Source organism: Pinus tabuliformis, chromosome 6 (assembly GCF_031772625.1).
Source record: "Pinus tabuliformis cultivar Carrire ecotype Pingquan chromosome 6, CPIR1, whole genome shotgun sequence".
Lineage (NCBI taxonomy): Eukaryota > Viridiplantae > Streptophyta > Pinopsida > Pinales > Pinaceae > Pinus > Pinus tabuliformis.
Genome location: NC_142292.1, coordinates 79,274,380 through 79,296,099, shown reverse-complemented (window position 1 = coordinate 79,296,099; position 21,720 = coordinate 79,274,380). Strand labels below are relative to the sequence as shown.

At 38.0% G+C, this 21,720-nt stretch overlaps 1 protein-coding gene across 3 annotated transcripts; it reads left to right on the top strand.

Annotated features, from left to right (window-relative positions):
• The first annotated feature begins 9,037 nt into the window (after positions 1-9,037).
• LOC149257349 (uncharacterized) lies at positions 9,038-21,361 on the top strand. Of its 3 annotated transcripts, XM_089414091.1 has the most exons (9): positions 9,038-9,416; positions 9,530-10,578; positions 14,292-14,441; positions 15,519-15,803; positions 15,941-15,999; positions 16,165-16,201; positions 16,326-16,397; positions 20,475-20,553; positions 20,708-21,361. In XM_089414091.1, exons 3-9 carry the CDS (start codon positions 14,308-14,310, stop codon positions 20,768-20,770), a joined length of 729 nt encoding a protein of 242 aa, XP_089270217.1. In that variant the 5' UTR covers positions 9,038-9,416; positions 9,530-10,578; positions 14,292-14,307; the 3' UTR covers positions 20,771-21,361. The 3 variants fall into 3 exon arrangements, with proteins under 3 accessions (XP_089270217.1, XP_089270213.1, XP_089270215.1); XM_089414087.1 differs by lacking the exons at positions 9,038-9,416; positions 9,530-10,578 and having other exon boundaries at positions 13,831-14,441; XM_089414089.1 differs by lacking the exons at positions 9,038-9,416; positions 9,530-10,578; positions 20,708-21,361 and having other exon boundaries at positions 13,837-14,441; positions 18,575-20,606.
• The last annotated feature ends 359 nt before the right edge of the window (positions 21,362-21,720 follow it).

Below are 21,720 nucleotides of genomic sequence, written 5' to 3'. Positions count from 1 at the left end.
CTCATCCATGAGGGGCATGATTCTGTATGGAAGGCGACATTGCTGGCTCACACGAAGATCTCGTTGTTGCTGAAGCCACACGATGGTGTATGGTTGTGGGTGTGTTGTGGTCAGTAAGCCAAGCCGCTTCAAGACCTTTTCCGAAATGAGGTTCTTTGGCTCCTACTGTCAACAATGAACTGTAGCGGGGAACCCTTTACCCACATCTGGGAGTGGAAGAGGCACTCCTCCTCCTCTGGATCTTCGAGTTCCTCCTTGTAGATCTTTGTGGTGGAAATGGTGGCATTTCAGTCCGCATCAATAATCTTCTTCCCTTTATCATTTCCCTTGTCAGGTTTTGAATCAAAGTCAAAACATGCATTTGATTCTGAAGCCTTCAACTCGACCACCAGTGACTGCTTGGCTCGACACTTACTTGTGTTGTGAGTGGAGCTCTTATGGAACTCACACCACTTTCCCGTGTCCTTCTTCGGCTTTGCAGTGTTATTATTTTCTCATGGCTTTAGCGGGTTGTCCTTTGTCCTGCGATTTGGGGGCACCTTTCCCTTGCTTCAGATTCATAGATCCAAAGTCTCTCTTCTTTTGTTTAAACTTTTGCTCGATCTTGACAACATATTGGTATGTCGTTTCGAGCGAGGAGATGTCCAGGAACTCCATTTCATCCTGGAGGTACCTATGTAGGCAGCTGCGATACTTGAGTGCCAAATGTTTCTCAAAATCCTTGATACCCAACTTCGTGCGAAGGGTATGAAAAACATTGGTAAACTCTAGCACATCTTGGTCCCTTCCCTGTTGCAGCGTTGTCCACTTTATGTATTTATCGTCATAGCTCCCGATAGGGTAGTACTGCTCCTTGATAGCACCCCAGAATGAGTTCCAAGTGGATGCAACTGAAAATAGTGAGGTCTTATTTTAATCCTTCTGCTCACAGTAGGTTTCCCACCAGTCCTAGACGTTGGGGGCGATTTTGAGAAGAGTAGATGTAATCTTTTCTCAGTTGGAAAAATCATGAAAAGAAAAATATTCTTCTAGCAGATTTAATGGAGGTGCTCTTCCTAATTATGGCTAAAATATTAGGATGTCATCCGAGTATACCACTACAAATGAGTTAGTGAATGGCAGCAAGATGTCATCCATCAATCTCATGAAGGTTACAGGAGCATTCGTCAAACCAAAAGGCATAACCAACCATTCGAAAAGACCCTCCTTGGATTTGAAGGCAGTCTTCCACACATCAGAGGGTTCAGTTGGTACCTGGTGATATCCGAACTTCAAGTCGATCTTGTTGAACTATTTTACCCCCTTGAGTTGGTCTAGAAGGTCATCAATCCATGGGATCGAGTACCTATTTCGGACAATGATCTTGTTCAATGCCCGATAGTCAATACAGAGTCTCCAAGTCCCATCCTTATTTTGTACCAACACGATCGGGCTCCCATAGGGCAATGAACATGGCTGGATGTGATCTTTCTATAGCAGTTCTTGAATCTGCTTCTTAATTTCGTCGTTCTCCAAAATGGAGTGGCAATAGATTGGTCCATTCAGAAATGGCGTACCTGGGGTCATCTCAATGGAATGCTTGACCTAACGGTGCAGAGACACCCCTGTGGAAGAGGTGAAGATGTCCTCGTACTCCTTCACGACCTTGTCCATCTGTTTTTGTTGTGCAGAGGGGCCCTGTCTGTAGGTCGTGGCCACCATCTTCTTCTTTCCCTGAAGGCGTATCATTAGGAAAACAAATTTCCCAATTTTGGAAATGATCTTACTGCATTGTTTTGCAGTAACAAAAGAGATGGCAGTAAGTGTTGCTACCATTGGTATCCTGTACAACTTATTTCCCAAAGTAACAATAACAACACAAGGCCTTGACTCATACACATCATGTCGGCTCCACAAGTATGGTTGGCCTAATAATACATCACAAACATCAAGGGGAGCAATGTCACATAATAACTCATCCGTGAGGGGCATGATTTTGTATGGAAGGCGACATTGCTGGCTCACACGAAGATCTCGTTGTTGGTGAAGCCACATGATGGTGTATGGTTGTGGGTGTGTTGTGGTCAGTAAGCCAAGCCGCTTCAAGACCTTTTCCGAAATGAGGTTCTTTGGCTCCTACTGTCAACAATGAACTGTAGCGAGGAACCCTTTACCCACATTTGGGAGTGGGAGAGGCGCTCTTCCTCCTCTGGATCTTCGAGTTCCTCCTTCTGGATCTTTGTGGTGGATATGGTGGCATTTCAGTGCGCATCAATAATCTTCTTCCCTTTATCATTTCCCTTGTCAGGTTTTGAATCAAAGTCAGAACATGCATATGATTCTGAAGCCTTCAACTCGACCACCAGTGACTGCTTGGCTCGACACTTACTTGTGTTGTGAGTGGAGCTCTTATGGAACTCACACCACTTTCCCATGTCCTTCTTCAACTTTGCAGTGTTATTATTTTCTCGTGGCTTTAGCGGGTTGTCCTTTGTCCTGCGATTTGGGGGCACCTTTCCCTTGCTTCAGATTCATAGATCCAAAGTCTCTCTTCTTTTGTTTAAACTTTTGCTCGATCTTGACAACATATCGGTATGCCGTTTCGAGCGAGGAGATGTCCAGGAACTCCATTTCATCCTGGAGGTACCTATGTAGGCAGCTGCAATACTTGAGTGCCAAATGTTTCTCAAAATCCTTGATACCCAACTTCGTGCGAAGGGTATGAAAAACATTGGTAAACTCTAGCACATCTTGGTCCCTTCCCTGTTGCAGCGTTTTCCACTTTATGTATTTACATAGCTCCCGATAGGGTAGTACTGCTCCTTGATGGCACCCCAGAATGAGTTCCAAGTGGATGCGGCTGAAAATAGTGAGGTCTTACTTTAATCCTTCTGCTCACAATAGGTTTCCCACCAGTCTTAGACGTTGGGGGTGATTTTGAGAAGAGTAGATGTAATCTTTTCTCAGTTGGAAAAATCATGAAAAGAAAAATATTCTTCTAGCATATTTAACCATTTATCTACAGCATCTGCATCTTTTTGGCCCTCAAATATGGGAATGTCAAAGTTTACTTGTACCTTAAAAGGAGTGGAGCCTCTAAAGTGGCTAGTGGATGTGGATGCACCGCCGGTGGGCAATCGTTGAAGGATCTAGGCAAAGTTATCCATCATCGCATTCCTTTTTTTCTCGAGGGCCTCCTTGAGCAATATTTTGATAAGATCTCCTGCCCCCTCGTCTTTCTTTTCTTCCCCCATGGGTGGCCGTTAGGGTTTGTGAGGCTAATCTTGCAAAGGTTCAACCAGATCGAGCCCTGACTCCTTATATCTTGACTTCGTTGTGGACATGCAAATAAAAATAGAGAAATAGCATATTGCTCTGATACCGCTGATCCATTTTAAACATGAACATAACAAATTATAGATATAACCATAAATACAAAGATGCAATAGAAATAACACTTCATTTCATTAATATCAAATTTTGAAATATGCTTACAAACAGAATGGAAATAAGACTAGCTTGGGTGATGGTAGCTTATCTCTAAGAAGAGATGTGGTTGCTACATGCCTCTGAATTGTGTTACAATGAGGCTTAAAGGCCTATTTATTATTGAGAAACAATGGAAAACCCTAAACATCCAAAAGCATAACCTTAGGAGATGAGGTACCAAACTATGGCCCCCGTTTGGGTAAATTGGTACATCAACTTCCTGAGGTTGTAACTTTGGCATATGATCTTCGTTTGATGCGCACAATACCTTGTTAGAAATATCTATTCGGGGACTACAACTTTTGAATGATTGATGTGGGTTCAAATTTTTATTGGTCCTATTTTTCCCAAAAACATCGTTTAGGGCATCAAAACGACTCCGTAAGTTCAGGACCCAAAAAACTGTCAAAAAAAATAAATTGTGCTACAAATAAGGAAACTGAAACAAACAATGGCGGGGTCCAAGTGGAATAGGCAGGTGGCCACCAATATCTATAAGTTTTAACCCCATACAGAAATTACCTACATATGAATTCTAAAACACATAAAATAAACAATGCGAGAGCATAACACATAAAACACATATACACAAAGATTTTCCCCTGGATCCCAAAACCGGGACTACCAGCTTGATTTTTCATTATTTTCCTTTCAATGTTACAATACATATTTATACATGTCGAAGCATCCAATACCATGGACAAAAAACCATTGCGTCCAAAACCATGGACCGAAAACCATCGCATCTAAAACCATGTGCGAAAAGCATGCACAAAACGATAGGTGGGTCCGCCCAACCTAGATAGGGTCCAAAACCAAAGGACCCCATAGAGTGGGGTTACCTGCACCCCTCAAACCCACTATGACTCCCCCCACTACACAATCGGCGCAACAAAGGGGCGGCTCTGCCCCCCTTCTAACCACCCGGTTAACTATGTGGGCTAGTCGTGGAAAGAATATAACACAACCCAACATTCTCCCACTTGTTGCTTTCTTTCCACAAGGGGCCACAAGAGAGCTAAGTCATTTATCCAGCCCTGCAATGCCCATTGTTTCTCTACACCAAGAGAACTTCTTAGAGCTCACAGATTTTGTCAATGCAACTGCAGTATTCTTCAAAGTGTCCACCTTTACCAGCAACACCTTTTAGTCTTCTATCATATCCCTCATAAAGTGATACTGAACATCAATGTGCTTTGTCTTTGAATGGTAAGCAGGGTTCTTTGCCAAGAAAATTTCACTTTGGCTGTCACAGTCTATCCTTATAGCTCCCTGTACTAACCCCATACTTGAACACAATCTTTGCAAGCAAACTACTTCCTTGCTTGCATGAGTGGCTGCCATGTGTTCTGCCTCTGTAGTTGATAGTGCCACTACAGATTGTTTCCTACTCATCCAACTAACTACACCTCCAAATAGGTTAAACACATACCCACTTGTAGATCTTCTCTAATCCAGATCTCTAACCCAGTCCGCATCAACAAAGCCACAGATATCCAAAACTCTATCCAATCCTAGTCTTCCTTAGTAACACAAACCATAACCACTAGTGCCATGCAAATACCTAAAAACCCGCTGGTTTTGACATAAACCTGCTCAATAATCCCACTACATGTGCAATGTCTGGTCTAGTACAAACCATCGCATACATCAGGCTACCGACTGCACTTGCATGTGGAACACGGGACATGTCCTCTTCCTCTTCTTGTGTCTTGGGACACTATTCAGCAGATAACTTCACACCTACAAGAATAGGAACCTTCACTGGTTTACTATCTTGCCTATTAAATCTCTATAGTATTGTCTCGACATACTTCTTCTAGTTTAATCCGAGCTTCCTCTTTACCCGATCTCTTTTAATTTCCATGCCCAAAATATAGTTTGCAGCACCAAGATCTTTCATGTCGAATTTGGAGGACAATTGGGTCTTCAAATCCTAGATAATTTCTTTGTCATTTCCAACCAACAACATATCATCCACATACAAGACGAGATAAATAACACGGTCACCAATTAATTTAAAATACACACAGTGATCTGCTTTGCTTCTGGTGAAACCAAATCCCCATATAAATGTATCAAATTTCTGATACCACATCCTTGGTGACTGTTTTAACCCATACAGAGACTTCTTTAACTTGCATACCATTTCTTTCTTACCTTCACCACAAAACCTTCAGGTTTCTTCATGTAGATCTCCTCTTCCAGATCCCCGTGAAGAAATGTTGTCTTCACATCCATATGTTCTACCTCAAAATCAAAAGTAGTAGCAATAGATAAAAGTAATCTAATAGAAGTTACCTTGGCAATAGGAGAAAAAATATCACCAAAATCAATTCTCGGCACTTGGGAATAACCTTTTGCTACTAACCGAGCTTTGTATTTCTCCACCTTTCCTTCTGCATTTGTCTTCTTCTTGAACACTCTTTTGCTGTCAATGGGTTTCCTTCTAGCCGGCAACTCCACCAGATCCCAAGCCTCATTTTTGTGCAAAGATTCCATTTCATCAACCATGGCCTCTTTCCAGAGTTTTCCATTCTCTGAGTCTATTGCTTCCTTATCATCATCAGTAATAGATAAAGCAAAATTTGAACAGAAAGTAGATGGACTATACCTTTCGAGTTGCCTTCTATCTCGAACTGTTGTTCTCACACCCAGAGTTTATGGCTCTTCATCTTCTGATTCCTAGGACTGGACTTCGTGACCCACTGAATTAGATAGAGTTCCCCACTAATAATCTCTCAGAGTTGCTATTGAACAAACCAAACATAATTACAGTTTCTTTTTTTTTGGAGGTGGCTTGCTAAGGAGGGAAGAGATCTTGTAGGAATTTTTTTGCTTCAACATGACCCCATTCTCATGAAACCATTATAGAGATTCCCATCCAAATAGAATCCCCTAGAAGTGGACTTAAAAATTCCCAAGCACCTTCACAGAATGCATGATGAGGAGAGAATTCCAACAAATCTCTTCCTTCAGTAGCCTAAGAAGAGGAGATTCCATGCGCCTACATAACACAATGTGTTCGTCCCCAAGGAGGTGTCTCATAATTAATCTGAACGCTAAACAAAAGAGTTAATTTCCAACTCCATGAGTGTAGTATTAACTTGAATGCCCGCCCCCTACTACCAATTACGATTTTCCTTGGTGTGAAATCTCGAGGTGACATGCTTACTTTGCAACCTGGTACACCTCCTATTCAATTTCTTTGGTCCGTTCGTATCCTCTTCCATGTTCATCAACGTCCCTTGCTCACACAAATTAATTGTCGATCACGCAGAGTATAGAAACTGAGTGTGGTTTCTTGTGCTTTGGATTGATAGGAATGATGACTTAATGGGGTATGTTGGTACCTCCCTTAGGTGTGTAGGCTGGTGGGAAGGAGAAAACACACCTCCCCACCTTTTGCATCCCTACCACTCCATATGGGGACTTTATAAAGCTAATTGTTAATCTTAATCCCACTATGTAGAAAAGGAGATGGAGGGACAAGAAAATACCCACTATTAAGTTTCCATTTGTAAATGGCCATATACTAAGGTAAAAAAGTAAGAGGAAATGTAATATTTAATAAGATAAATATATTGCAACCATTTTTGTATGCTCATAATTACATTCCCATAAGCTAGGGAGTGTAAATATACCATTTTTTTGTTTTCTATGGATAAATTTAAGGTAAGTCTTTATGAAATATTGGAGTGTAAATGTACCATTTTCTTTTTTATTTATTTATTTTCTATGGATAAATTTAAGGTAAGTGTTCATGAAATATTGGAATGACTAAGCAAACACTAAATTTAAAGATTAAGATATGTGAAAAAAAAACTACAGTGTCTTCTTATTCCTTGGTGAGAGAGGGAATGAGCTAACCCAAACAAGTCATAATCTAGAGCGTCAAATTTAAAGATTAAGATATATGAAAAACCAATATGTCTTCTTATTCTTTAGCAAAAGAAATAATAAGCTAACCTAAACAAGTCATAATCGAGAGTTTAATTGCTTGTTCCATGACTAGGTTTAACAACCCTCTGAAAAACTAGTATGTCTTCTTAAGAAAGAGTGAGCTAGGTTAGACAAGTCACAATCAAGAATTTAATTGATTGCTCCATGACTAGGTTTAACAACCTTGATTCTTACCTAACACATAATAAACAAAACAAAATAATGAAAGACAGTGTCATTGGATATATAATTTATTCAAAATCTATTGTTGGCAATGCACAATAATATTTAAATATCAATAATTGGATATGGAATTATTCAAAATTTATTTTTGGCAAAGTATATGGGAAACCACCTAGTTAACTGTGCATGATAATATTCAGATATTAATCATGTAGGTAGTAACAATGGAAGGGCCAACCATTGGACTCTAAAATTGTGGTTGCATGATGATAAAACCTTGTTGATGGAGACGATAGGTCTTGAACTAATTAGAGGCATAAACTAACAATTATAAGAAAAAGAACATGTTAATAGAAAATTTTAATTTCTTTAATATTGGGGTGAAGGACATGCTGACAAAAACTCAAGCATTCTAATAAAAGCTTTGATGTCCACAACTATAGTGGGAGTAGATGCATAGCCAAAAGGTACATGGAAGTGAGCATGATGCCAATAAGTCTAAGTCCCATTACAAATTAGAAATAAAAGGTGCAAAACTAGTTAGAAATATTTTAAGCAACATAAACTTAAAATTTTATAAATTTAGCATTTTACAATTATACCAATTAAAATTAACATGATGTTTTTAGAACACTCTAGAATAGGAATAACGTGATGTTTTAGAACATGCTAGTATAGGGTTTAGTGGACAATCATATATATGTATATATAAAGAATAAAAAGAGTAAAGATAATTAAGTATATGAAGGAAACCCTAATCGAGAATAAAAAAGAATAAAAAATAAAGATAAGAAGAAAACCCTAATCGGGAATAAAAAGAGTAAAGATATTTAAGTATAAGAAGAAAACCCTAATGATATAAATAGAAAGAGTAGAGGAAGAGGAAGAGGAAGGAGAAGCAACTCTTTATGATTCTCCGGAGAAAGACGCAGAGGTTGATGAGGGAGAGCTTGATGATGTTCTTAGAACAATGCCCAACTCGCAAAAAGAGTAGTTGTATAGATGCATTATTTCTCCTAACATTCAAGGCCGAGAAAAGAATATATGAGGGACTGCTAGAACAACTCCTCCTCTGCAGGTTGAAGGTAAGTTATTGAGAAGAAATTGATCTGTAGAGTAACATATGTATATTGTGATTATGATTTGGATTTAGATTTTAGCCTGACGATTGAAAAAAGAAAAATGTAAATAAAAAGCATTGTAATGAACTTTAGATCTACACATTCTTAGCTCAGATCAGATCTATGCGTTAGTAGATCAATATATATATTAGTCGATTTTAGAGAAACCGAATCACTGAGTCCGGTTTGAACAATCAACCAAGACACAACGTACAAAGTCAATCAGTTGGGTTGCCAAAAACAAAGCAATAGACGAAGCACAATCTTCCATCATAAGTTGGGTTTTGAAAAGCCAATCTTCCATACGCGAAGCACAATCTTCCATAAGTTGGGTTTTGAAAAGCCAATCTTCCATACGCGTTTCTCTTTTTCTACCCACCAATTTCACTTTTTCAAGTTACGGCCACGGAATTTTAATATGAAGCGCAGCATATAGTTTTAATATTCATACCTATTGTGTATCCATTCAAATGCATTTAGAAAAAAATGCTTTCCACTGAACAAATTAAGCAAATACAGTTCATTACATGTATTTTCTAAAATGATCCAGTATTGAAAGTTCATCTGGCGGAAGATTGTCGCTTAAAAATTACAAGTCTAAAGAACTTGATAAAATGTCGCCCAGAATCTATTCCAGATTTCGGATGTCTGAACAAAATTCTTGAATTTCAGTCACAGGGCGTTAGAAATGAGTTCATATAGGTAGGTTCATTTAAATAGATCAGTCATTTCTTTACTGGTATCTCAGTTTAAGTCATTTAATTATTTTTGTGTACAAATTTCAATGGGTTTTTGACTCTCGATCCCCGTTTCAGGCGTTTGAAATGGAAAACAGAGGCTCTAGAGCAGAGTGCATCCCATGCAGGCCCGTATGGCGATTCCAGCGCAAGGGAACGAAGAGGCAGGAAGCAGCGGATGGATAACGGAGATAAGATAAAGATAAGATACAAGTAAAATGTGTTCAGGAAATACAGAAGAGAAACAAAAATTGTTCCACCCTGTAACTGGAAAGGCCGCCCTAGATGACGGTTTGGCCACTTCATTCACACCAACTAGCCAGGGCAGGCTTCATGCTCCAGGACAAAATGACAATCTTCTTTCAAAACATGACGGATTAGTGTCAACTGGTGAAATAGTGTTGCTTCCAGAGATGGTTGTTCAAATTTCAGATGAAAGCACAGAAAATACTGCTCCCAAGCCTTCAGAAACAGGTTTCGGAACCAGCGAATGGCAGGTTACCAAACAGAGTATGGCGCCATCGGTAAGCGATCAGGCCGGATGCGATGGCTATTTGAATTCTTTTCTTTTCTTTTTCCCGAGTGGTGTGGTTTCGTAAAGGATGGATAACGGAGATAAGATACCGAGAATCGAGAATCTGGAGCGACAGCAGGGTCAAAGGATAAGGTGTATTTTTAGCGTTCAATACGGCGTACGCTTGAGCTGCTCTGTAAAGAAACTTAGGTCATAATGGATAAATTATGTCTCCTTTTTATTTACACCAATAAAATGGTTGTTTACTGTAGTATTATGTCCAAAAATCTACTGGCTAAATGGTTGTTTACTGTAGTATTATGTCCAAAAATCTACTGGCTAAATGGTTGTTTACTGTAGTATTATGTCCAAAAATCTACTGGCTATGTATTCCCGTCTCTGCGGGAAGTTACAGTGTACCTATATTCTGGTGAGAAACCAAAGCAGAAGTTTAGGTGGCTGGGAAGCCAGAAATATGAAGCATCTGCTGCTCCACTGTCAACAAATTCATTGATTTGCAAGACTCCTGATTAAAATTCTAGTCCCCAAAGAGTGCCGGAATTGGAATATGTGAATTCTCTTACCAAATCAAAACAACAACGTCCTGCTTCAGGTGAACGTTGGATCTGTCCTTATCATTGTGAGATATTCTTCTGTTTTCTGCAATCTTAAAGAACTTTTTTTTTGGCTTCAGCTTATGGCTTGCTACTTCTTACATGTGTAGATGCTGCGTGTCAATATATATTAGTATTTAGGATTATCTTGACAAGATGTTCATGTTTAAAGAAAGATGCTTGTTTAAGAGTTCTGAAACTAGGCTGAAAATTGAGCACTTTGCATGGAGAGATTTTGAATTTAGTCCACCGACTGGATTTTGGTTATTAATAAAAGCAGTGCAATTCAATTCAAGACTGAGAAATTATAATTAATCCTTCTTGACATTAGGGTTCTGGGACGACTCTTCACATTTTGGTTTGAGCTGCAAAATTATAATTAATCCTTCTTGACTTGACCAAGGAATCGCCTATAACAAGGAATTGCGTAATACTTGTAAAGAGACTTTCAATTATTGAATTTAGCAACTGTTAATTTAGACTTGCAGAAAGCTCTCACATGGCAGGGATCAATAATCTCCAATTCACGATGAGGAGTTGTCGATGAAACGGATGAGATGTGTTCCCATGGCTTTCTTTTGATCAAGCACAACCTCAGCAGTAGAACTGTTGGTGGGGCCACAAAGTCCGTGGAGGTTTCATAGTCTTCGTAACTGATAATTACTTTTAATGATATTCATTCACTTGTATTTACCTCTGTCATTAAGCAATTACACAGAAGATCTTTAATAGTAAAACAATGGAATCATAAAGAGAACCAAACGAAAATATAAGATTTTTACTATGGAAAAACCATTTAGGGAAAACGCGAAAACCTTTTTCTATAGAAAAACTGTTCAAGTAAACAGAAATACATCTAAGTCAAACAAAAGTCAAACTTACAGCCCTGGTCACACTTAGTTAAACTGCCTACTAGACAAGACGATCTGCTGCTCAACAAATTCGACCTTCTTCTACTCTCAGGAAAGGCTCGGTTTTGTTGCCCAGGGAAGCTCATAAACTCTACCACAAATTCGTTCTTTTATTTGCCTCAGATTTATCTTCTTTTCTGGCCTCATATTTGACTTCTTCTCAGCCTCATATGCGACTTCTTTTTTGCCTCAGATTTGACTTCTCAAGTTCGAGTTACTTGCTTAAGGAGAAGGACGAAATGGTGTATATATAGTGTCTTGAGAGGCAGAATGGGTGCCTCTAGAAGCTTGGCCAACTTGTCTTGTAGGAGGGCCAATCAGGCCATTTTCGTGTGAAAAATTCTAACTAGAAATCTAACTGCAATGATTGATATTATTTCTTCTACTTATTAATTCAGAAATAAGTTATTCACAGTGTTTCTACAACAAATATCCAAATAAATTCCACTGCAACCTTCACAATTCAAATACGCAGAAAGTAAATGTAAAGAAAAATACTAGCACAAGTACATATATGAATGTTGTTGCTCCTTTCTCCTTTAAGGTTCCTCTAACACCTCCAAGTGTCAAATCATCGAAACTACTCATGGATTCACACCCACTAGCTTGGGTGCAAAGCCCAAATCTTGGGTTCCAAGCCCACAATGCCCTATTATGGAGCTCAACCTCCAAACCTCAAACCCTATGGCTTCGAGTGCCTCCCAAGCTACCAAAAATCAACACTCCCTCTTAGCAAGGGATGTACTTCCAAGACTAGGAAGTAGCTCATCATCATCACCACTGTTATTAAAACTCGCCCGACTCCTCATGCCCACAATTGCATCAATCCATGTAGCATTCTTCTCCTGAAATGTCTTCCATTCTCTCCATGATTCCTTCTTGGCAACTCTAGGAGCACCCTTGCTCCCACTGACCACACACTCTTCTTGGCTTGCAAAGACTCCCTCTGAACCTGCAAGCTCCCTCTAAAATTCGACTCCCTCTGAGCTTCTAGAACATGGACCTTCTTCTCTGGAACTTGTACCTTCTCTTGTAAAGCCTGCAACCAACCCTGGAATTTGATGTCTTGTAAGACGTATTTTGGGTTTCAAGACGTATTTGACGGCAAGCTAAAAATTTAACCCGTCAGATATGATGTCTCTTTTATATCTGCAACGCGTCAAAATGACGTCTGATTTCAAATTTAAACCGTCAAAAATTATAATACCAATACCATTTGAGTTATTTTCCACTTAGCATAAGTTTAAATACAAGTAACTCTCAATCTCTCCAGCCTGCCCATATTAAATCCACAACTCCGCCATAAAGCATAATTGCATTAAATATTTATCACTGGGAATTCAAGTTTCCAACAATTGTTCTGCACTCTCAAGCTCTATAACTGGGAATACTCATAAAAATTTTGGTAAAATATTTTTATTTTTGGACACTGAATGCAATTGACTTTTATCTATACAATTCACGTTAATTTGTTGTATAATGCAATGTCGAATAACACCCATAATCACTTCTAGTTAGAGTTTGCGTGTTTATAACTAAATTGGTTAAGGGTTCAAACTTTGTACAATCCTAATAACCAAATTGTTGTCTCAACTAAAAACATTGAATAATCTTTTAAAAAGACTCCATATGATTATAAGTTTTTTAAATGATTATTATATAATAATATGATTGATTGCATATATCAAATTCCAAATTTGATATGTTATTTATTTATGTGAACTTGTCATGTGCATTTTGAAACTTTACATATTCAAATTTAAATGGATTGAGATAGCATTCATGCTAATAGTATTGAATCCACACAAAATTTTAAATTTATTGACATAAGCGTATCTATGCACTTCACACTTCCTCAAGAGTTGAGAGGCCATCCTGATCCCACTGGCATGCCCAACCAGGGTTTAAAATGTCTATAGTTTACATCGTTTCTATCAGTGCAGTAAAGCACTGAAGTATTTTGAGGTGTTTTTGACTTGCTGAAGTATTTTGAGGTGTTTTTGACTTGTTAAAGAAATGCTAGGACTTACTCCCAATGTGATTGTTGAGGTTGTATGTTTGATTGAGGCGGCTAGTTTTATGAGTTTTATGAATGTACATGGTTTGAGGTTAATAAAAATTTAGTTGTTTCAGTGAGTGGTATGCACTTGAGGTTGGAGACTTTTCTTATTTTAAAAAAAATGAAAATGCTATTGTGTATTTTATAAAATAATTTAATTGTACTTTTGGTGGACTTTTAAAAATAATTTAATTGTGTTTTTTAGGTTTAATATTGATTTAATTAGTTATAATATATTTTGGGTTGTTTTATAAATTAATTGTTTTAATGATTGAATGAAATTGAAGTTCAATTTAATATAATTAGGCCGATAGGCCTTCCTATGAAACAGACTTTCGTCGTTCACTTCAATTTCAGGTTGACATCTGGCATCCATATTCGGCGGACTTCTGTTTATTCTCAGTGCCGAGAACTTCTGGGTTTCCGTCCGTTTGGTAGCATCTGTCGTGATTTCTGTTTATTCCTGCTTTCTCTGACTCCGAGCTCACATCTCTACACCGCCTTTGACCTCCAATCCAGATAGACCAAACCGTTAGATTCACCGCCTCCTCCAACTGTTGGAGGCTTCCATTACGACAATCTCGCAGCATTTACAAACTTTGTAGCGGCTCCTTCAACTGACAGTGGCAATGAGACCACAAATAACCAACACAGGACTCGATGTGAATTTTAATGCAGGTACAGCTCTCTGTTTCCCAGGTTCCCAGGTTCTCAGAATTCCTCTGTTCTGTTTAAATTGCAGGTTAGTGCTCTCGAAAATGGGTAGGCTGAAAAAGAGCGCTCCAAGGTACAGATTAGCATCACTTGAGGTTTTATGGTGCATTTCAGTCCTCAAGAATACAGTGGCTCCAATGAAGGCAACAATCATAATCTGCAAAGAGAAATGGTTCCAGTAAGATATCCTTTAACCTTGTGCTGATGATCCTTATCTAAGATTAACATTTTGAAATAACGCATCAGTTATCTCAAATCAGACAAAATTATAGTCTGAAGCATCTCACCTGTACAGTTTTAAAGATATAAACAAAGGAATTCCGCTTGACAAGAAGCCATTCTTTTGCAAAACAGGCCTTGAAGATCTCTATTTTTGGGACAAGATTCCTATTGAACACCAACGCTGCTCTGTGACCTCTGTTCTTAGCATACGGGACTAGCATATGTTGAATGCCAGTGCTCTGATGCCTGATGGGGTGATTGCAGCTTATTTCATTGTATCAAACAGCATGATTAAACACAGATTCTGCCAATTCTTGGTAATAAAACCAATGTCACTTCTCTTAGTCTAGATTTCCATCCTTTGTGATGATGGCTCACGCTTATTTGGGCTCACCATTTCTCAAACTTGGTGTTACCTGCTTTAAAATGCCACGATTGACCCTGCATCTATCTTTCATATCAACATATTCGAGCTCCATCAAAATATGCTTTTGTCCTTCGATAGCTTCTGTCACAAGCAGCATGATTAAAGTTTAAACACGCCTTCTGCTAATTCCTGGCAATAATGTGAAGGTTCCTTCTGTTAATCCAGATTGCCATCCTCTGCAATGATGGTTGGCACTTATTGGGCTCATCATTTCTCAAACTTGGAGTTACCTGCGTTAAAATGCCATGATTGAGTCCTGTGTTATCTTTGGATGTCAACCTATCTGAGCTCCATCAAAGTAGCCTCAGGCCATTGATAGCCCATGTTGCTCTACATTGGATCTCAAGACCCAAAGACTTGATTTTTATAAGTTATTAAGGAAATTCTTTTCTAATTGTTCCTTTTTCATTGTGTAGTTATCCTGACCTATGATGAATGCCAGTGCTCTGATTCTTTTGTTGTACTTGTTGTAAATGGAGCATCTGGATAATATATTTTTCTTGTCTTCCATTTCTTTGACCTTAACATAATCTTTCTTATGCCTTAAAGCTTTCCATGTCTCTTTGAGGGTTATTCATCTTGATATGTTCATCTTGATGTGTGCAGAGCCGGGAGCATCTTGCTTTATGTTGGACAGGATAAGTTTCATCGCAATATATCTCATACCTTGGATTATGTTGTTGATCAGTCCGAGTTCACAGTCCAAAGCCTAAGAAATGTGTCAGGGTATCTTGACCTTGCAAAAACTACGGGCGTAGACCAAGTGTTCCTTCCTGTAAGTGACCAACAAAACATTGATGATTTGAATAGAAAGTTGAATAGGGCAGCAAATGATCTGGAGTCCAGAACCAAAGACAATTCTCGGACAATAAGGGATGTACTGGAGAATGTGTAAGCATCTCTGGAACAACATCTTTAACTTGCATGTCAGAGTTACTCATCTGAGAAGTTGTGCTGCTGGATTAATTAATCCAGTTTTGTCTTTGTTTTATTACTTGCATTAATAAGCTGTGATTTTCCTGAGCCAGGCGATTTACCTTAATTGTGGTGGCTGCAGCAATGCTGGTTCTGGCATTTCTTGGACTTTGTATGATTTACTACCTGTTTCTAATACCCAAATGCACCATAAGATTGGGACTTCAATTTTATGTCTGAGCATTTGCGCTTATTGAACTTTAAATCTGTTTTCCTTATTATTATTTTTTACTTAATTTTTTGAACTAATCTGATCCCTGTGATTGTTGGTTGGCAGTATTTTCTATTCTTGGACTCAAGACTCTGGTTTACTTGTAAGTTCTATATGTAGAAAAACTTTTTTTTCCACGAGTATAAAAAATGCATGAAGATATGGTTTGATAAATTAAACCATTAAACATTGCCCTGTTGATTATCTGTTTCTGCTTTGTTTCTCAGTTTGGTACTTGGTGCATGGTTTCTTGTGGCGGGAACATTTATTCTTTGTGGAGTGTTCGTTTTATTAAACAGGTAAGTTGGTTTTATCTCTAAACCCCCGCGGTATTCGTGTCCAAAATATAAGGTGGTCAGCACTTCCAGTAACACATTTGGATTGTCATTGTCAAATACTTGGTTGATATTTTTCCCTTCAAAATAAAAGCCTGCAATGATGTTTTTTCTTGCAAAAAGAAAAACAACAATTAAATTAAAAAGGTTACATTTGATGGATTATTTTTTTGTTCTGCAAAGTTTACCACTATTAAATCTTTGCCTCTTGATATTTTGTTGACATCCAAATAGGCCTTCAGGGTGAAAAAAACCTCCCTTGAAATGTCAATTCTGCTGCTACAATGAATGGTCATTAATATTTTTAATCAATTGAGAATACCATGAGTGAGATATTTACATTCATTAAGAACTAAATATATGAAAGGGTTCTACATTCATTCATTAGCAGCACTTGCTAATGAAACCTTATCAATTAGTATTACCTGAAAGAAATTAGTTATAGACACCAATGCAATTTGATCAGCCCTTATAATTGGGTTGGATCTCGTTCAAAATGATGAAAGACTTATCCAAAAGGTAGGAAAGGCATATACAAAATACGCATGAATTCTCCCATGAATCTTCCCTTATGTGCCAAAAGGGGAAATATGGAAGAAATTTCCTTTTTGTTCTCTTAGATAACAGTGTGAGATTCTTAGTCTAGGTTCCTCTCTATAGGTTCATTGAGCATGATTTTGATCTAGCTTCCCAGTATTGCTCTTGATCCTTCTTAGATGTAACCTGTAACCATGGGATATTGGCGAGGTAATGTAAGTCTAATGTACGATTAGAATTAGAAAGCACCGATTTGATGAAAGAAATAAATATTTTGAAATTTTATAACCTGAATACCTCTTGTAGGAAGTCTGTGGTGCCTGCCTTTTCTTTCAGGACATTTGAAACCACAGCTTTCAAAAAATTCCAGCACATTCTCCCTAGGTCCATGGTAGACAATCTGCCCCTCTGATAAGAGTATTATGTCATCAAAGAAATCAAATGTTTCTGGCGCTGGCTGCAACAGAGACATGAGAATTGTTGCATCCATGAGATGGGTAAACTGTTGTAGGCATTTAACTATTTGATACATGGTCGAGCTGTCAAGTCCTGTCGAGATCTCGTCCATGAAGAGAGTCTTGGTAGGTCCAACAATCATCTCCCCTGATACGTTCTCTAATAACATAATTATATCTAGACTATGTGATTAGTTATATTTTTCTTGTTCTGGCACTGTTTTGGTAGCCTGAGGTATTTATCTATATATTTTTCCAAGCAAAACCTAATATGAACCTGAGGAAAGCTTTGTCACATTTTGGATGGCATTCTTGATAAACCCATCAACATAAACTAGTACACCTGATCAAAAAGCCTTTAATCCAGCACCTGCTATCACAAAAAAGCTTTAATTGACAATGTCCATGGAATTAGATGAATTGAATGGAAAATGTGGACAAATTGTTGAAAAAACATCTGGATGCTGTCACATGATTTGCAGGTCAGTAAACTGGTAAAATGCATTTTGTTGAATATTATTTTTGATAATACCCCATTCATCTTTGATAAAGATAACTGGTTCCAAGTCTGAAAATTAGATTGTCTAATGATAGCTGTAGGTTATGATATCTATACTGTGTGCATATGGATGCCTAAGTATTTTCAGTTGAAAAGCAAAGCTACATACTAATTGTCCATGGCTTAACAAAGATGTTTCTTCAAATGTATCTAGCTTACGGCCATGACAGATCAAAATTAAAGAGAATTTCTTTTGCTTTGCATGATCATCATCTGTAAATACTTCTTCGTGCTCCCAATCATCTCGTGCAAGTTAATTGACCATTCTCAGAGAAAACCAACCACTATTTAGTATTGGGTAGTTAGGTATAGTCTAGAGTTGGGCCCCAAAAATTTTTAGGAGATTGGAAATGCATCACAATGTGATGTTGAATTCTTGTCTGTGAAAGGAATATGTATACATAGTTTTTAGAATAAACTTACTCGAGAACTATACCCTACTTTTATGTTGAACCATTTTAGTTTATAGTTGTATTAATCATAATACCTCTGGCATAGCTTGTGTCAAACCGTTACTCTTGTTTCCAATGATTCATAAAAAAATTACAGATCATAAACAAAGATATTCAATTGGTACAAATGATGTGCAGGCATTGCAAAGTTCCATCTTCCAAATGGCTGTTTGATTATTTTTCGAAACAAAAGTATCTTATTCACTGCAGTGTCCACCTTCAAAAGAGCAGATAAATAATTCCAATTTGCAATCACAAAGGATGATCCAATTTTACTGCAGTGTCCACCTTCAAAAGAGCAGATAAATAATTCCAATTTGCAATCACAAAGGATGATCCGATTTTATCTTGCCTTCCCATGTCAACACTGGCTGCTTCATCATCCCCAAGAATTTTTAGCAGATGCAAGGCATTCCAAAGGGCCTGTCAAGGGGATTCTCTGGACGGGCAGAGTCGGAGCAGAGAAAGATGGTGAAAGAAATAAGAGTGAGGAAATATGACAAGTTGCTGGTAATCAGTTTAGAGTATCTCCTGGCACATTTTGTTCACAAAAGTAAGGGTACTTTTGCCCATGGTAATTTGGTTGTGGACCCCTATATTGTGTTTGTGCACCCTCACGCTTGCAGATTTCTGTGGGCTTGTTTTTCTGCATTCAAGGTGGTTCTGTGGTCAGGAAACCTAGAGAGGTCCATGATTTTGTGCTGCAGAACATTTTAGGAGGTAGTAGTTCTGGTAGGATTCTTTCTTATTCCATTGAGGACTGTATCATAACGAGAATCAACCGACAGGGCAATGTAGTTCATGGATGTTATAAGAATTTGACTAGAGTGTGGGAAGATCTGGGAGACATGGTAGTGTAAATACGCTTTTAATTGATACTTCAAATGTGGCCAGGGTTAGAAATCAAGATGGAAATGTCATTTGCCCCATTCCCTACCAATATCATGTGCAGGCTTCTCATGGGCAACTAGAGACCTATCTCTTGCCTTATTTGGAATGTTTGGAATCGGTGCCACGTATTCCTGAATTTGTAAATAATTTTCCTGTTTCGCCTGGAAACGGAACTCAGTTGGCAACGGTCTCAATTTGAAGAGGGCAAGGTTATTCCATCACAGAGTCATGGAATTTTAAACAACTGGAATATGTTTCCGAGCAGTGTAACTGAAACTTCTAATTCTCAGTTGCATTAATTTAATACTCAATGCCTTGGGATTAGTAATACTGCCCAACATTTTCCCATTACAAGAATAGACATCTCATTCTCGCAGTCAGTTCCACCTGCTGCTAACTTCGGTATTTTTGAAATGTATCACGGACTCTCGTCAAGCGTATTCTTGGGTTTCAATGATCATATACAGACTTATAGCAACATTAATTATACGAGGGAACTTATTAAGCTGAGTGATGACAATATGAAATATGCGAGGTAACTAAATCGGGGGAACGCTGATTTGCATAACGTGGCCTGTGAGAAGGAAAAATTGGAAAAGACGCTGCAAGAAAGGGAGGACTGTCTACAAAAAGTGGTAGATGCCTTAAAGAAAGTAACTGAAGAAAAGAAAAAGGCAGAAGAGAAAAACGCTGACATATCAAAAACATTTGTAGAAAGGGGTAGGGCTTTGAAACAGGTGAAACTGGAGAAGAACTTAGCAATAAAACAGAGAGAAAACATTATTTGTTCTTTGCGAGGAACTGTCTAAGTTCTGCAAGAAAAGTTAGGAAGCTTTGAGAAGAAAGAGAGAGAAAAATATTTGTCAAGATGGAAGCTGAGAAAGAAACGGCTCAAGTTCAATCTACTTTGACAACTATCACTGAACTGAAACGAGAAGAAAACTGTATTCTCTCTTTCCTCAGTTGTTTCTTCAAGAGTGAAGCGACCAGCTTCCGTCAAGACTAGTAGTCTTTTGTTAGTTTGATGTTTATGTCTTGTTATCAGAAATCATATAAATTATCTTTTTTCCTTGCATCAAAATGTTTTATTCATTTTATAAGAGCTTTCAAATGTCCAAAGACTGACAATTGAAAACTGAAAATGCAGCTCTCTTGCTTGTGGACACATGTTTGGCATGTCTTGTATTAGAAAGTGGCTTCAGCGACATGTGAATAACATTGGCAAGGTAAGATTATTCAACCTCGCAATTGTTGATTTCCATGGTCTTGATGTTAAGTGAGCTGGTAAGGCTATGAACTTTTTCAAAAAGATTAAGTTTCTATGTTTTTGTTGCAACCAAATCTTGGGAATTGTAATTTTCTATTTCTGTAAATGTGTAGTGTCCACAATGCAATAACAAAGCTGAGTGGATGGCATCAGAATTCTTTATGCCCCAGTTATAGCTGTCACTGCTCAACAATAGTGGCAGATCAGTCGTCTTTGTTGCAATACCCACAGTTTCTAGTAGTGTCCACAATGCAATAACAAGGCTGAGCTGGATGACATCAAAATTCTTTATGCCCCAGTTATAGCTGTCACTGCTCAACAATAGTGGCAGATCAGTCGTCTTTGTTGCAATACCCACAGTTTCTATCATCAAGAGACAGCTGAAGATAATTTTTTAAAGGCATTAGAAGGCTACTCCCTCCCCAATTCCCATAAATATTTGTTTGGTGAAGGGTAAAGGCTCTGACAGAAAGGAAACCTTGCGAAATTCTACAGCTCTTTTAATTTTTGTAATGCACCTGAACATCATCTGCTTTCTAATTTTGTATCAGTAACACGATGCTTATCAAAGAAGCACAAAGCATTAGAATAAAAGAACAAAAAGTTAAACAAACAAAAGCTAATTACAAATCTGGATCATTTCCGCCTTGCCTGGGGAAATTGTTACCAAATTTTGTTGATTTTAAAAAGATCTACCCTTTTCAATGAAGGATGTAATAGTCTTAGGTTCTTGGTATGGATCTGCATGCTCTGTACTATTAAGCATCGACAAACATCTTCTAATGTGAAATGTTGTAATAGTCTTAGGTTCTTTGTGTGGACCCGCATTTTTTGTATTAATAATCATAAACAAACATCTTCAATGTGAATATTAATAATGGACAAACATTTTCTAATGTGAAATGCTTGAACTAGGGAAATAAAACTTTATCTTGTTAAAGATATATTTGAAGCAGAAGCAGTAGTGTAAATGATATCATGAGAAACAAGCATGTGGAGGTTAAAGAGATTTGAAGCAGAAGCACTATTGCAAATGATATCATGAGAAACATGCATGTGCAAGTGAGTAAAGTTCTTCATCAAAGCAACATGAGCATTTGAAAGTAGGAGTTGTTAAATGTTCTAT